This window comes from Bombus vancouverensis, chromosome 8 (genome assembly GCF_051014615.1).
Source record: "Bombus vancouverensis nearcticus chromosome 8, iyBomVanc1_principal, whole genome shotgun sequence".
Taxonomy (NCBI): domain Eukaryota; kingdom Metazoa; phylum Arthropoda; class Insecta; order Hymenoptera; family Apidae; genus Bombus; species Bombus vancouverensis.
Genome location: NC_134918.1, coordinates 625465 through 644380, shown reverse-complemented (window position 1 = coordinate 644380; position 18916 = coordinate 625465). Strand labels below are relative to the sequence as shown.

At 32.0% G+C, this 18916-nt stretch overlaps 1 protein-coding gene across 1 annotated transcript in view; it reads right to left on the bottom strand.

Annotated features, from left to right (window-relative positions):
- Nucleotides 1-26: 26 nt before the first annotated feature.
- Nucleotides 27-18916, bottom strand: part of Pvr (PDGF- and VEGF-receptor related) — a 67337-nt gene continuing 48447 nt past the window's right edge. Inside the window, exons 18-23 of the mRNA XM_076621052.1 lie at nt 15629-15853; nt 14400-14568; nt 11441-11711; nt 9911-10242; nt 6626-6731; nt 27-5944 (exon numbers count right to left, since the gene is read on the bottom strand). Coding sequence (XP_076477167.1) covers nt 5252-5944; nt 6626-6731; nt 9911-10242; nt 11441-11711; nt 14400-14568; nt 15629-15853 — 1796 coding nt within the window. The 3' untranslated portion in view covers nt 27-5251. The remainder of the gene's footprint in view (nt 5945-6625; nt 6732-9910; nt 10243-11440; nt 11712-14399; nt 14569-15628; nt 15854-18916) is intronic.

Genomic DNA, 18916 nt, shown 5'->3' with positions numbered 1-18916 from the left:
TGTTGTTAAGAACGAACACACAAGTATTGCGAAGAAGGTAAAAAATTTATTATACAAATTTTATACATTCTAAACGTAAACGTTAGACAATTTAAATTAGACCGACACACGCGCTTCGTCATGATGTTCTCTTATCTAACGAGTAGAGTTGTGTAATTAAGATTAAAACAAGTTGTACATCTTTGGCTGTAATTAAATATATAAAATTTTTCGAAATTCGTACCTATTAGATTCGAATTAAATCCTCCGTTCAAACTTATAACGCATTGAGTATATAGTATTGATAAACGAACCCATTTTACTCAAACATTATGCTTTTATAAATTGTATAGATCTGAAACATTTTGTTATAGTTGTTTAAATATTTTCAATTTTTCAAAGATATAGTAATTAACGATAATTAAATCTCTCTTTAACAAATAATAAGTTCATAAGTTGTCTCTGTACATGTCTTTATATCACATCAATACGATTTCACATTTATTCGTATAATAATACTATTAAAAAATATATATACTCATCGAATTGACGATACTTTCCTTCTTTTTTGAAGTCGGTCTACGTGTGGCGTAATATCATATCGAAGTATCGAAGTATCTCCATACATACATATTTGGAATTTGATTCACATTTTCATTCTAAATATAATAAAGACTACAGGGAAAACCATGTTAAATCACATTTTTTAGAAAGCAAACAACTGTAAAATTCTATTACACTACCAATTAATTCCAAAACTGTCTATTTGGTTTCTTCGATTAAGTGTTTTTATAGCTTCTTAAATATTAAAAAAATATTGAATGTCAGATTATAAGATTAGGTTCACAATATTATACAAGTTATAGGCATTATTGGTTTTTGCGTTATTGGCTTTTTGATTATAGTATATAAAAATACATTCTTTTAGCTACCAAATAAGAGCCATCAAAATCAGAAAATCAACAGAAGAAGAATTATCATGATCTTTTCTTGTGATCCTCAGTTTCTACGTGTGTATTTGAAGACTACATATGAAAGGCATGATAAGTCCACTGTTACGTCTCGTGAAATGATCCGTGCGACGTCCTCCAGTGTCTAACCATCAAGGCCCAAGCCCCATTCGACAGACCCTCAATAAGCCTAAGGCCCCACCATAAACCGAATCTTATTAGCTTGCAGGAACCTTTAATCCTGCAAGTATTTTCGGTTTATAACTGGTATTTAAAACAGTCCTTAGGTTTATTGCACGTTCTTACAAATTACGGAGAAAGCGGATGGGTGTCTAACGGAAAAACCGGTTTTTCCCATGCACAAGGTCAACCCGAGCCACATCGGTAGGAGGCTTCCTCCTCCAATTTTCACTTATTAATATTGACTATAACCAATGGACATCGTAGATCGTTACCCTCACTGTTCTAACGAAAAGTGTAAATAACGAATCCACGTCCTTAGTTCAAAAGGCACACCCACTCCGAGCTTTCCTTTGTAATCACATAAGAACGAACTTCACTTATTCTTCATCGTTAGAATAGTCAACTTGTCTTAATCACGTCATACTTGTCTACTTGTCACGTCTAAACTTGTTCTCGGGACTACTGAACAGTCACTTCATATACTTAGTCTCCTCTATTGCTACGTCAACTAAAACAACAAACTCAACTGTAAGAGCCTTGCTCTATTGTGCATGTATATCGCATCTTCATACGCCAAATCATCGTCTACGACTTATATCATACGAAACGGTGTAACTTCGTGTGTATAAGTGTTGGGAATATAAAGTTTATAACCCTGTTAATCACAGCGTTATACTACCTTAACCACCCCTATTATCTCGACGGAAATCAGGGGATCGATCTATTCGCAGCGTCGATTATTATAATCGTAACGGGAATTTACGACTCCCGTTGACGTGTTTCCTCGCGATTGCGTCTCCCTGCGATTCGTCGAAAATACATCCACTTTTGATAGTTCTCCAACTCTTGATTCGTAGATGACCCACAAGAGCTTAAGTTAAACTACTTAATTTTAGAGTTTGGTTCATTTTAATTTGTATTCTGTGTTCTATATATAAAGATCACAATTACCATTTATCGCATAAAAAATAGGATGCAAATTAAAATTAAACATCCTAAAATGCTAAGTAATCTAGCACATACCTAAATTAAACTGCATGGGCCCGCATGACTCAACGATATCGAAAAGAAAACAACTTTTTAAACTTCCGAAAAATAAATCATAGATTCCTGAATTATTGTAAAAAATCACATGCATGTAAAATATTATAGCGGTGGATAATTGTGAAATGATCATAATAATGAAAAAATATATGTCTAATCTTAAAGTCAAATAACAGTATAATTTTGGTAGTATAGGATTGATATATAAACCACTGAATTTTAAAAATTACAGTGAATGATATATAAAATCGTAAAATTGCTCTTTTATGAAGAAGTACAAAGTATACATATTTTTCTCCTGATAGTCTTCATTTGGAAGAGATGCTAACATTCTACTGCCTATTTAACGTATAAAACATAAACTTGAATAAAATCGTTTAAAATCAAATTATAGATTTCGTAAGAATATTAAACATTAATTGAACATTAATATAAAAAGACGTAGAAAAATTAGGGAATTGTTTCCAAATCCTTCAAAGTGTACGATATCTGATTACGACTAATGCTTAAATCATATTAGAAACGGTAATTTATGATTAAATGCATACTAATAACGTATTTTTTAAATTTTAATTTCTTCTGTTAGTTTCGAAATAGGATTCGATTCGTATGCGATGTATCAATTGCTTAAACAGGTATTAAAAAGTAGTAAACTTGTAGAAATGTTTCATCCTCTCCAATTTCGATGATTTTGGAATATGTTATAAAAATCAAGATTTTGCACAATTTGTTCTTATATACAATTTTCCTATCTACAATTAGACATGTGAGACTCCAAGCAATGTCGGTTATAATAAAAGTGTTCCTGACCGCCTTGTAACTGCCGGATTCAAAAGTCGAACTGACGCCTAAACTCAATATATTGATGATGTTCGCTTTTAATTGAGTTATAAGTTACAACAGATATTTTTTGGAGTCTCCCATATCCAACTGTGCACGAGGCCTTTAAGCTTCGACTGACCTTCGTTTATAAAATACTGACGCATAAGCGGTAATAGACACACAACTATAGACAAAATTCACTATAGTGATGTAGACAGTTTTTTACAAATGTTTCGGAAGCTAAGCGAAACCGTTGGTTATATGTATAGGAAAAAGTTATCCAAAATGTTGATTTCTATAACATATTCCAAAATTATTGAAACTAGAGAGGATAGAACTTTTCTGTAAGTTCATCCCCTTTTTTTGTTTTATTACCTCAATTAGCCTTAAAATTAACATAAAAAATTAAAATATTTTATTTTTTTATTCCTGTATCAGATAATAATATCAGAATGTTTAGTTTTGAAAAACGAATAATTATGTATCCTTAATTCTTTACAATTTTATTTTCTGTCATTTTTGTCAAATATGTCTCTTTTCCGAAAGGTTATCATGTAGTATTGCTCATATTAATGAAATTTTTTTATGAATATTCAAAAGCTCGTTAAAAGGATCAATCATATATATTATATAACATACATATGTTCTTTATCTCGTTCGTCAAATCATTTTAAATGATTTTCGTCATGGTACGTTAAAGATGGAGCAACATGCACAAATGCAAAAAGTGACATTTAAAATCGATCTTGTTTAATCACATATACACGCTCATGACACGTAAGAGCTCACCCTCATGCACATTAATAGCAAACAGTAGTGATGGTTACCCGATTCTTAACTTTGAAGCTATTCAAAGTTTTAAAAAACTATGAAGATTCAAATCATTTTGAACACAATCCAAAGCTTAAAATTCTGATAAGTATTGATAAGTCCTGAATTTTCAATCTTGATTCTTTAAATTTCATAAAACTATGGAATCTACTTTATGAAGAAGAAGTATTATCAAAAGAATATTAAACAAGTCGTTTGATTCTCTTTAGTACTTGCTATGTTAATAAGAAGAATTCAATAATGTAAACTAATTAAACAATCTTTAATGGTGCTTTAATGCAATATTGGCCCATAATGAGTTAGTATCTTATGTCAATGTATCACTTAGACAATAGTAAATCAAAGTGCTTGAAATATTCAATAGAATATTGCTCAAGGTCTGTAAACCAGTAGGTTTATCAGTAGATATTCTTAAGACTTTCATATACTACCAAAATTTTCAAGGCCTTCAAATAAGACTGATTAAAACTGAAGCAACAGTGAAGGATTTTTCATATTTTATTTTTCTTGAAAAAGTTACTAATTGTTGTTGCCCATTGTTCTGAACCTTGATTATTCGCTTGCTAAGCAATTGCTTTAACACATTAAACAATACTTTTCAAGCCTCCTAATAATGAATATGATTACTGACCACAGTTGCCAGTAACAAAAGCTACTGCTTATTGTCTGTTTTTGTCTGAAATGGTAAAAATAAAAAAAGAGAAAAGATAAGCAATATACAGCAGTACTTTACAACAGAAAGAAATGTTCATTTAGTATATACACTTTTTCAATTGTTTTATGACATATTTGTATGTGAACAACTAGAAGTAAATTTCTCTTTGAAACTAAAACTTATATACTCCTCTAATTATGTTGCTTCAGTGTAAACAAAATGTTTCTACAAGTTGATATTTACTGAATACTGTTTGGAACATGCAGCAACAACAGGCAACAGAACTTCTCTTTGTTGTTTCAACAAGGACACAGTTTAAGATTTAAATCATGTCCAAAGTGATTTAATTTTCTTGCCACATTTATTGGCTACAAAAAAAGTATTTGTACATACCCTTACATACCCAATGAAGCATTTTTTAAATCAAGTCCTATACATTTCATTTTCATATTATTAAATTTTTACAATCACATAAAAGTGCATATGTACTATTAAATGATACAAAATTTTATATATTTGGGCCTAACTAATTAATATGTGAATGCTATGATAAATATGTACAGTAGTGTATAAATACTTTTTGTAGCCACTGTATACAGATTCTAATTACTACAAAGTGTTTCAGATCCTATCGGGAGGAGACAGTAAAAAGATGTATTATTGTTCATTTCCTCCATTTACCATATCCATATCCACATGTCTATCCATGAAAGCCCGCCTGAAATAGACATTCCCTTCAGTTAATCATCATTATAAAACAATTGTCAAATTTTGTTCATGCACAGGTTCAGACTTTCATCTGATCTCTTTCGCAATTAGCCATCACCACGTAACTAGGATTGCTAAAACTGGCTGGCATGTCTAACCTTAAGTCATTCTTCTGCTTCGGCATGTTTACGTAATTGCCCTGTGTCCTAATGATGGCTGGTATGAAATCCTTCTTTGATAACGTGTTTCCATTATTTAATATTTCAATGTCGTCAGAATCCTTCTCATTCTTTTCATTTTTCTCGTTTAAATCTATCAACTGAACATTTCGTGGAGTATTACAATATGCGAAATCCCTATTGATGGGTTGATGATCTATTGGTTGATTCTTCATTGTCTCTTGCTGTCGGACGAACTCTGCTCGCCGCGCGTGTACGTTAATTGGTTTCAGATAAGGATCCTCTTCTTCTAGTTTCTTTAACATTGGTGACAATTCTACAGCGTCTTCTGAATCGGTAGTGACCGGAAATTTAAAGTGCGTTCTCTCTTGATTAGGTCTAGGACTGAATATTTCTGAATCGTACCCACTCTGGCTAGTGGGACTCATGCACAGGTACGTTGTGTTTGACGCGGGCAAATTTGAATAATCGTGGATGGGAGAAGAGAGTGCTGCGTGATCAGGTGCGGAGAGCATAGTTAGATAGTCGCTCCGACCACCTTCCAGCAGCGTCGTGTTCATGTCCATGTAAGGATCGTTTAGACTGATGTAATGCTGCAAATTAGATAGACATTTAATGTGTTACAATGAGATTATAACGACGTGCAAAATGCTATGAAATATAATTAAATGTTATTGGAGTATTAACGAAATTTATTTAAATGTTATGTATTTGTTTAAATGTTATTTAAATGTGTTCTCTTGTTAAGCCTAAAAACTTACAGACTTATATAGTCTTGTAATAAAATTTTAATTCCTCACAAGTATGTATTTTACATATATTAATAATCTTTTTAATATAGAAATTTAATTATTCTACGTATAGTTCAAGGTTGAATTTTAAAATATTGAAGCTTGTATCTCAAATAATCGTACCTTACCGCATTCATTTTATCACAAAGTACAGCATATTTAAATTGCAATGAAAATTAACATATTTGAGACACAAAGTAGACATATTCTTGTATCAAACAAGTATTGTTATTATTGTAAAATTAAAGGTAAGTACAGTAAAGTTACGTTATTATTTTGTATGCTTCTTTTCGTAATTAACTTTCCAAGTATAATAGTTTTCACAATGAAAGATGAAACATAAATATTTTTCATATCAGTGAAGACAGTAATTTTCCATATGTGTTATACAGAATGGTCATAAATGTACGTAGGATTTTAGAAATGAAATTTTAAAGTAAATAGATTGGTTAGATACTAAGAAACTGTTAACATCAAACTCACCGCTTTTACGCTTTCTTCTAATAATTCGCCAATACCCTGTACCAATTCTGTGAAACTCGGACGTAGGGTAGGCTTGGCTTTCCAACATTGCAGCATTATGTCATATCTGTAATATATTCACAATATTAAATTGTAATATTATAATACATACAGGATGTAAAGATATACGACAGTAAAACGGTTTCTTTTCTTTTTGAGAAAAAGAAGCTTTATAGCCTCAGGGTAATTAACAAATAAGAAAAAAATATTAATTGTTTTATCCATTATATATGTTAATAATAACATATTACAAAAATGATATATGATGTCTCAGGCTATCTTGTGTCAAACAGTGTTCTGTAGGTAATATGTTATAGACAGTGACGTTCACGAGAAAGTTTAAAGAGTAAGCTGGGATAAAACATTGCAATTTTATAAAACTAAACTATGATTAACAAGAAAAATGAATGTATAACATAGACGTACATCTTAGAATAGACAAATGTACAGGAAAGATGTTTAATATGAATTTTAGTTATGCTCATATACAAGTATCAGTTTTAAACATTCTTCTGTCTACCACTATATGTAAATACATGTGGGTAAAGTATGAAAAAAGTGTGCAAAATTTACGAAGTCATATGCTGACTGTATTATATTTACTAGTGTGATCCAATTAAGGTATTGCAATAGAATAGAGTGTAAAAGAGGGAAGGTAGACATATAAGAAGAGAAATAGACATAAGAGATGTAAAACCGAAAGTTCGTCCAAAGCCGAAAATCAGTAAGCTGAGACTGTTGCGGGCTAATTAAAATATTTGAATACTTCTTAATTAAAATATTCTTAAAATATTTCTTCTCGTTTTCTTAGGTTTTTTCCTAAAAAGCGGTAACACTACATAATAAGAAAAATTTGAGGCACATATACATATATGTATACGTGTGTACATAATATAATTTTTTTGTAACAGAGTTACTAAAAATATCCGATATGTACATACACGTTCAAATACATTAGTAATTCTGTTACAAAGCGATTCTCTGTTATTTTTAATGATATTATGATATGCGAAAACGCTTAAGGAATGAATTATTTTGTTCCGAGAGACACATATTATGATACAATTGTCATACAATGGTCATATTTTTCGATGGTATCCCACTGGGGGTAGCTATCCACATGTTATTTAGCAATTAAGTTAGAAAAATTTACCAAATGTCTAGCTGGACAAATTGTAAAGTACAAATTAAATAATAAAAAAAAAAATATTTTTCGAGATTTAGACGTTTCAATAATTTTTTAACATGGAACCTTCTATCTTCCTATATATTAATCGATGCGTTTTTTTTACTCCCTATAAAAAAATGTAAAGGTATTCGTATACGAAAATGTTTAGTTTAAAAAATATTTCAGTTTTAATTTCATCAAAATAAGAGACAAGTAAAACAAACGCAAGGGCATTGTTCTCTCCTTCCACATGCTATTGAAACCATCGACACAGATTTCGTAGACACTGTTTTCACCGATAACATCCTTAACTGACTGACAGTATTAACACAAGGAAATAAGAGAGGAGTTTTACTTATGTAGGAATAGTTATTGGAGTAGTTAATGATTGCCGGCCGCTTTACAGCGCTGTCGACGCCGGATTAATAATGTCCAAACCTAATACAGACCATGGATTTGATATTGATTTGCGTTGAAATTTCATACAAACTTAGCGTAAATTAATTGAAATCAAACTTATAACAATAACTTATTTAATTATTAGTCAGTTTGTATTGCATATTAAGCTTGGGATAATTCTTTTTAATCCGATCGTCGTAAGGCAACCGACTATCAAATATCTGCGACAGTAAATTTACACAAGTAAAAATTCTGTCTCATTTCTCTGTACTAATATTGCCAAAGCTATTGTCGGTGAAGTCTGGTATCAGTGAAATCTTGTGTCGGAGAATTGAAAACAGTTTCAGGGATTTCAATGGGACCTGTCTTCCCTTCTCCATATGCAAAGTTTTACAAAATTAAAACTAAGAATTATTTTAAATCAAGCATTTTCGGATTCAAATATCTACAGGATGACCAGTTCAAATCTATAAACGCAAATTATTCATACACTACATGTTGTAGAAAAATATAATTTAAATAAGCAATTTATAGTTTCGGGGGGGGGGGGCACAATCTGGTGCAAGTGCTTTTTTTCGAGACGGACACGTTATATGAAGGTGACATACATTTTTTAAAATACAATTATAGATGCTTTAATGCACTGATCGATGTAGATCGTTATTCTTTACAAAAGTGTATCAACCGATTTATACTCCAAAATCACTAGTCTAACAGATATTTTAACTTTAATTTGTTAAATTTAATGTATGGAACATAAAAGTGAAGCGGTATTCTAGTGTTTATATTGTCTTTCATAAAATATGTTGATTAATGAACAGAACCATCATTATACAACACGGGCGATTTCAAAGCTACATAAAATATCGCAAAGATTTATTGTGAAATATCTATAGAAGATTGGGTAGGTACGTAAATTATCTTATCGTTTGGGGACTACATACATTGTCAGAAAAGAATTTGATAGATTGGATTGTCCTTATGCGATTCTTTGATCAAATGGAATGAAAATGATCCATTTTTGAGGTGGATAGTCGGCGGCAACGAAAAGTGAATCTTTTATAATACTACGGCAAAAAAGTCATCATGGTCAAAGGACAAACAAGGTGAACCACCATTATCGAGTCCAAAAGTAGATCTTCATCCGGAAAGGGTTATGCTGCACGCATGCTAGGGTCACAAGGGAATTCCATATTACGAGTTCCTTTCAAAAAATCAAACAATTAATTCGGATGTATACAGCTCGCAGTTGAAGCGATAGAAAGCAACAATTAGAAAGCATCCAGAATTGGTTAAGGTAGTCATCTTAAGACAATGCAAAACCGCATATGTCTTTGGCTAGTAGGCAAAAATTGATACATTTCGGGTGAGTTGTCTTGTCGCACCCTCCAATTACCATTTATTCCAGTCCCTACAAAACTTCCTTAACGATTAATTCCTAAATATTTAATTTCTTGGAAGATTAAAAGGAGTAAATAAAATAGTCTTCTGGACAGAGATGTGCAAAATTCTATAACAATGGTATAATAAAGGTATCTAAAAGATGGAGAAAGGTTTATATCAAAAATGAAGAATACCGTACTGGATAAAGTTATATTGAAAAAAAAGAGAATCGTCTTGTAATTTGACTTTGAAAAGACGACACGAACTTTTCACTCAATCCAATAAATTAAACTCACATTTCACAAGTAGCATATTCCGGTTGCTCCAGTCTGTATCCCTCAATCAGTTTCTGATATTGTTTCTCAGCTTCCATTCCGGGATAAGGTGTCTTAGCCAATGTAAAGAACTCCCATAGAACTATACCAAATGACCAGATATCCGATTGCGTTGAGAAAACTCGATCTCTAATCGATTCAATGGCCATCCATTTTATAGGTAACAGTCCACCTCCTTTCTTTTTATAATTATTATCCTTGTACATAGTTTTTGCTAGGCCGAAATCACAGATTTTCACTACGTTGTTTTCGGCTAATAAGATATTTCTCGCGGCTAAATCACCGTGTAACACCTACAAATGATGATTAAATTATATTTCAAGCAAATGATTTTGTTTATATTTTTCATTTATTGATATTCATAATTTAATTAGCGAATTAATAAGGTTATCATCTTCCTCATTTCATACTACTTTCATATTGCGCTTTGAAAATTTTTCTATTATTTTTGATAGCTTAAAATTTATTTCATCAGATACATTTTTTAGTTGTCACGATATATTTCAAGTTTCATTTCGCATCCATTTACATAACTCGGAACCCACACGTGCGGGAACTTGGAAAATGACCACACTGGTTATATGTAAGCTTACTACCACTATCATACATCGACATCCATAATCTAATCTATGAGCTGCTTCTAGGACTAGAGTTACATAGATCATGTTTATTGAAAATGGGTGATTTTGAGCATCTGAATTCTATATATGTACATATATAGATTATAGGCAAGAGTTTGGTTGTGGTCTCTTGTGGCGGATGGTGCCTACGCTGAATGTTGTGACTGGGTCTTTGTATCCTGACTATGAGAAGTGAGGTGTTACTATTCTCGTTTATTTGATACTGTTGTGGTCGGTATTTGTGAGAGACGATACGAAGGCCCAGATACATCGAGTGTTAATAATAAGTGATCGTTAATAAATTTTTAATTACAGTGGAGAAGAAAATGTGTAATACGTTAAAAATGAAATGTAGAGAACGGAGTAAAAAAGGACCATGATGTTTGTAAGAATGCGAATAATAACATTGTGCATAATTACCTTTCAGGTAAGCACCTTCCACCACAAGGGACCACAATCGAAACCATTCTGTGTTCTTGTCTGTGTTATGTATGTACATATATAAAATTCAGATGCTCAGAGTCAATCCTTTTCAATAAACGACATGATCTATGTAACCCTAGTTCTAGAAGCAGCTCGTAGATTAGATGGTGGATGTCGATATATAATAGTGATAGTAAGCTTACATGTACTGGTTACAACGTGTTGTTATTGTCCAAGTTCTCGTGTTTGAGAATTCCAAATTAGGTGAATGGCACTGTAGATAATTCTTACATACAAATATTTTCCAGTTAATCTTAATCTAATCCATTTAGTTTACATTCTCCAATAATTGTGACGTAAATTATAAACCTTTGAGATTTACCTTTTACTATTTTATATACATAGCAAATTAAACAATTAAAAAAGAAGAGAAATTGTTGAAATGTACCTTTCTTTGGCTAAGATATTCCATTCCTCGCGCTACTTGGAACGCCCAGGATAACAAATCCTGCGTGCAGATTGGCTTCAAATTGTGATCTTTGTAATCACCGCGATAATTAGATCTCCATCCCGGTTGAGAGGAATTATTACTAAGAACACAGCCATCTGGCGACATACTAATTCCTTGAGAATCCGTAGCAGAGGTTTGACATGTTGCCGATTCGGTGGCTGAATCTTCGCTACGACTGCGAGAAAATGACAATGCCACGTATTTTATCCTGTCGTATGAACAAAAGAGAACACGAATTTGTTAACACCGTAACCCCATGCACAGCATCAGTAGTTTTATATTATAATAGCAGGGTTATGGGTCAAGAGTGGAAGGAAGCAGAAATGTGTAATAGTTCGCTAATTCTGTGTAGCGGTAAGTTAAAAAACATGGGACATACAAAAACAGTAGAGTTTCCTATATCCAAACTACAGTACTATAGTTTAAGTAATTATATAGAATAAAATACACCTCACCGATTCCATTGACTATGAAATATGTTGTCGAGTTCAAATTCTGACTTTTTCCCATATACAGGGTGGTTGGTAACTGGTGGTACAAGCGGAAAGGGGGTGATTCTACGCGAAAAAAGAAGTCGAAAATATAGAGTAAAAATTAAAAAAATTTTTTTTTTAAATTTTTTAAAAAATCTACAGTGAGATCCGTTATAACGAGACGTGATAAAGTGCACGCGTACCGAGCGAAAATTCAAAGTCGATTTTCTCGAAAACAAAGCCTCAAACGAAAAATTTTTATTCTATATTTTCGTCTTCTTTTTTCGCGTAGAATTACCCCCTTTCCGCTTGTACCACCAGTTACCAACCACCCTGTATATAATCGTCGCTCGGCTATAGTTTGCGAGATATTCGCAAAAGGACTTAATCATATTGACGGTAATCATATTGTTGTATAACTCAATTTAATCCTGATTCATTGATGGTAATTATTTTTAAATAAAGAAGATATAAAGAAAATGAAACAGAGGAGAAAAATATGTGTATATCAAATGTATAAATCGATTGGGCTACAATCGAATTGGTGGCTCCTTCTCTTCACCCATTCAGTAGAGCGGTAGGAGAAAAAAGCTCTTTCCATAGTTTCTTTACTCTGACGAACTCTACAACCGCACAAGTGTACTATCAGCAGGCTAGTCGCCATTATATACATTTATATATATGGTCCGGCCGAATAACACGTAAAAGTGGGCACGTTATGATTCCTTATAGAAAAATAAGAAAATAATATAAAATAAAATTTTCTCATTTTCGACTTAATTTTTGATAAAATCGAGTTTGAGAATTTATCAAGTATATTGAATATGGCTAATTGCCGACTGGATAACCTAACCTCCATTTAGTACTTACATGCGTACGATAAATTTTCAAATTTATTTTTTCGGAAATAAAGCGTCTTGAGAAAAAATTTTATTCTGCATTTTCGACTTATTTTCACACGTAGAATGACCTCCTGTCGATTATTTACTCCTGCCTAGTTTGGAATTAGCCATTAATTTATTAAGTATACTTGATAAATTTTCAAACTCGATTTTCTAACTCGAGAACAAAAAAGTTTTATTTTATATTTTTTAATCGGTTGATATGCAATGTTGCACTTTATTCTGATTTTCAAAACGGTAAACATGCAATAATTCATCGAAAACAATCATTGAAAAATTCCTTATAGAACAAAAATCTTTTAAGTACATTGTTAAATAATATTTATAGTATGAAACGTAAATTGTTTTATAACTTGAAAGCTTAGCGGCGGTGATATGTATGAGGAAAAATTATGCAAAATGTCAATCTGGACAACATATTTAAAAATTAACGAAATCGGCGAATTAATACTCTAATCCACATAATTACTCAACTCCGTTTATACGAACTTGATTTATATGAACGGAATTTTACTTATTGCCTGATTAATTTAACTTTGATTTTCTATTAACTGAACAATTATCCAGTTATATGAACATCTAAAATGTATCTGTGTCTACTTATATTTATGTTTAGACAAATGGTTTCTGTCGACGTTTTGGCAATCCGACGAATTCAAAGTTGCATCGATGCAAATAGCCACCAATTCGGATATCTCTTATTATGATGCAAGATTTGTTGCTTATTTTCTATTTATTACCGAATGACCTCGCATTAAGGCTCGTTGAAATCGTAACTAAAATGAACATTCTCTATTCTACTAGGAATAAAAAGCTATAGCAAATAATTGAAAAAGTGGAGATGGTTTTGAAATGCCCGAAAACCCTCAACCTACAAAAATATCATTACCGTCATACTATAGCACTTTCTGTATCATTAAACTATTGTAAAAAATGTTACTCTATATCTGTAGAAAGAACGGAGATATTTAAGGTGATCAGAGTTATTAACACAGTCAGTATTGTATTGAAGTATATGGTATAGCTATTTTGGATATTCCATATCTTTATACATATTGTGTTCACGCTATAGTCTGGATTTCTTATAAGTGCATTAACATCCGCAATCTAGTTATTAGCAAAAGTTCTATTCCAGCGAAAGAATGTTCGGACAATAGGAAACTCGAATATTATGGTATTCGATTGAAGGTTTGGGATACGAGAGGTTTTACTGTATGATTTTTTCGTTTTCAAATATTCTAATGTTAAACACAGTGTTGCATTCTGAGATTAAAATATTTATAGGATACTGCTAATAGTATTGCATATATTATTAACATAGAATATTAACATACAATGGGGAGTTGGTTATTTTATACATATAGATTTTAACTGTACACATTTTCATTTGCACGAGCTGCATTCAATCGATCATTTAATTGTGTAATGGAATAAAACAAGCAATTATCAACGAGTATATTAATAAATAGAGATATTATTATGATATGAGTTTTTATGTGGAAGTGAAAAACAAAAGCAAACCTGTTGTTGCTGCTAACACTAACAGATCTAGTTAAAAGATCTAAACCGATAGTAGGATCGAATTTGTCAGTTGCAGGGTCAATTTGGTTGATGAAATCAGCCCTGTGTCGCAGCAAATAATTGTGCAAATTTCCAAATCGGCAATATTCTACGATCACTAATAATTCACCTATTAAAAGAAGATCAGAAAACTATCAAGATTAAAGCTTAAACTCCACCTAAAAAATATTAATATTTGACAAATTATTAGGTTAGTATTATTTCTCAAAAATTAGACTTCAGTCGAAAAAATTCAAATTTCATTTCAGATATTATAGGTAAAAATTCAAATTTTTGAAAAAAAATTTCGTATATTTTAACCAAAATTTAATAATTAAATAAAATTAAATTATTAATAATCAAATATACAAATTTATTTATTATTTGGTAATATTAAATTCACATCTAAGAATTAATTTTCACTTACAATGAATATTTCATAAGTAAATGAAGAGTATTTAAAACATTAAATTTTCAAGGAACATTATTCAAGTGATGATAGAATCGCTTAGATTTTTAGGTATGGTTTAAAAAGATATAACAGAAACTTTATAAAAATAATGAAGGAAAATGCTATTAAGTTTAAGAACTAGGTCTATTTATGTGAAAAACGGTCAGCAAGCTCCAGATAGAGACTTTTGTGATTTTATCTATTAAAATATCTTTAAATTAATATTAAATAAATACAAAGAGTTTCTCTTCCTGCGATTGTGATGTGTCGATACGTATAATTCCATTCATAAGCATTAAGACACTTGCAAAGAGACAAGGTACTTAAACCTGACAATTATTAGGTTGATATTTTTAAAAAATGAGACCAGTCGAAAAAATTTTATTCTATATTTTTAACTTATTTTCAAATCTAGAATAATCCCCTTGATTATCCTCTCAAGCTAGGAATTAGGTAAATATATACTGTATACTTGACAAATTTTTAAACTCGATTTACTCAAAAAATTGTGCTACAATTTTGTTATTCTTGATTTCCCTCTTATTTTGAGCCATAGAATTTATTGAATAATTTGAGGCCACAGGGTATAGAGTCTTTTTCAGCGATTTTATAATCACGTTAAACATAGTAGAACTTTTTGATTCAACTTTATTTGTTATGCAAGTCCTGCGTTATACGGATGCTATACGTGTTACTGTAGTGTTCCTTGTAAGTCCTGGATCTATTATATGATACGTACGTTTAGAAATGTTTTTCGTGCAAGCACCGAGAAGATTAACGACGTTCAAGTGCTTTCCAAGGTGCACCATAATTTTCAACTCACTGGCAAGCGCACGAACACAAGTTGGAACTGTTGTTCGCCGAACCATTTTTACAGCCACAGTCGTTATCGGTTCGTTCTCGCAAATTCCTTCTGCTTCCGCTTTCATAACAACGCCAAAAGCCCCGCTTCCTAATTGTTTTCCTGTTAAACGTTTTGCGTAATCAAGGTATGTACGTACCACCAAATTCTATTTCGCTATAAAAATAATATAATTAATACCTACAATTTTGTATCTTATTTGACATAATCTTGTTTAAATTGGAAAAGCATTATAATACTAATCATGGTTGGACACTCTTTGTTTGAAATAGAAATAATGAATGAAATCTTATTTGAGAAATTAATTATTTTCAAATGATTTATTTGCCAAATATTTGATTACTACGAATAATAATAATAGATCAAATAATTATTCATAATAAAATAACAAATTTATTCGAAGATGAAGTTACTTTCAAATCAATTACAATCTTATTCGAAAAATAAAATATTTCCAAATATGTTTGCTAATTATTTGATTATTTCATATAACAATACAAGATAGAGGATAACAAACAGTTGTTTTTCGTGTATAAGAAATATATTAATGAAGTATTCATTGTTGAAACAGGTAGATATTGAAACACTGACAGATCAAGCAGTGCGAGATTTAAAAAATTTGAGAAAGAGCATCAGAATTTTTCAATAGGAAGAATTTTTTAAACAAGAAAATTAAAAGACCATTTTTAAAATAAGAAGACAACACCAGTAATTTAATTTCATGCAACTATACAATACGTATGCATAATTTCAAAAAAAGAAGTTTTGAACAAGTGTAAACAAACAAGTGAGTCGTAATATGACTAGTAAACCGATAAATGTGACAGTATTGTTGATAAAATAATAATGTTAAAAATATATAATTACATACAATAATTTAATTAACAAAGAAACAATCTAATCAATGCATGTACAATATTCTTTTAGATAAATTTACATAGTTAATTTAATTTTTAGTTAAACGTAAAAATTAATTGTTAAATTAATTGCTAAATATTATAAAATCTGATTCTTTTTAGTATTTTTCTTATGCTAAATGCGTTTAAAAAAAAGTTACGCATAACTCTGCTTAACTTAAATTTTTTATTCTATGACATTTCATTTAGAAACCTACATTGCATTTTATAATTACAAAGAGAGCTTAAAATTTTCTGTTCTTATATAAGTATGAAGTACAAGAAGATGTAAGATGATAAATTTGATAAAAAATGCTAATTAAATGTTATTGTTTCCATTTATTTTTTATTATTCTAAGCTCAATTTTTGTACAGGGTGTTCAAAAATCATTTTTCATGGTTTTGGCAGGTGAATCTACATAGATGTTCGGATTGGTAAAGGTCTCTTAAAAGCATGTTGCAGAATTCACCCTGACCTTGTATTTTCCAAGCATAAGGATCAAAAGTCTCAAAGGAACCATGGATGTCAATTTAACCGTTCTCTTGGAAAAATATATTAAAGACCGTTCGCGGAAAGACGCGATCGCGAAGAAGCATACCAACGAGAGTCGTAAATTCCCGTTACGATTTGATCGATAATCGACGCCACGAAATGATCGACCTAACCTATTTCGGTTAAGATACTGGAGGTGGTTGTATTGATGCCAACGCTTAGATAACAAATTAAAATATATACTTTATTTCTAAAAACTTCGAATACGACAAGTCTACGAATGTATCGCGTGTACAAAGCGCAAGTTAAATTTTGACGGGTCAAAAAACGTAAAGTAGCTCAAACTTCTATGACGATGATGCCGCGGAGAACTGGTGATGGGTGTGTCTAAGGGCACGAGATAAGCGGATTCGTTGATGACAATTTTTCGTTAGTCAGTTCTGCCCGAGCAGCCGAGCTAAGCGGACATGAAAAACAGTGCTTAAGAAAAAGTGCGGCAAGTGGGGAAAAGAAGGTTACGAACGGCTACGCCCATAGCTAAATGGTGGAAACCCGTGTCTTCTACTAAGAAGACTATAAGCAAACCTAACAAGGAAAAACACATCTCACCGATAAAAATAATTAACAAAGACGAACAATACTACATAAATAAAACAACAAAACATATCGAAACCAAGCCAACCAATAAACCAAGAACAGGACTGCTCAGTTACAAACGAAGTTGATATGGAAACCAATAAAGAAACAACTCAACAGGATGAAAGCTGGAAGGTGGCGAGCTACAACGAAAAACGAAAAATAACAGGAAATCCAGATACAGAAAAGCAGCGATGGCTGCAAGAATTACCACTAAGAAACTCCTTCAGCTCACTTACGGAGGAAATAGACGATGACACAGCAACCAAAAACATAACTAAATCAACGCACATTACAAAACCACCACCAATATTTGTCGAGGCCCAGATAATAGACCCGCTTATAAATCGACTAAACGATATAGTTGGGAAGGAAAATTACATAATAAAACAAACAAAACTAGAACAAGTAAAAATACAAACAAACACCCCAGAAAGTTATAGGAAAGTGATAAAAGAACTAAAAGAAAAAAATGCTATATACCACACGTACCAGCTCAAAACGGAAAGGAGTTACAAAGTAGTCATAAGAGGACTACATCCAAAAACTAACACAAAAAACTAAGTGACGAATTAGCAAAATGTTGGCCACCAAACAAGAGCAATGAACAATATGACAAGATACGACGCGAAGCAACCACTACTGTTACGACCGATCGCGGAGAGACGCGGTCGCGAGGAAAACGCGTCAGCGAGAGGCGTAAATTCTCGCTACGATTCGGTGAATCGACGCCGCGAAGTAGTCGTTCCCCTGTTTCGGTTAAGATAACAGAGGTGGTTGAATGAATATGACACAGTATAGTAAGTTATATTTCACCGTTTATTCCACAACTTATAACGAGGATAGTTACACTGGTGCGTATGTACGAGATGAGTGAGTGACTGATCTGCGGGAGTGTATACCCGCTCGAAGGATGTTGACCGTTCGAAGGATGTGAAATCAGTGCCCTTGGGAGACGATGCTGTCTCGGTGGAAGGCTAAGGATCGGTCCCTCCAGCGCACGGGACCATCGGATTTGTTGGAGCCGATGTTATTTAGGAGAGTGAGGGAATAGGCTTCGTTTTTAATTGGTTAAACGAAGGGTCTTAACTGCCCTCGAGAGAAAGTGATTAATGGGGGGAAAGTTGCCGCGTGCGTGAC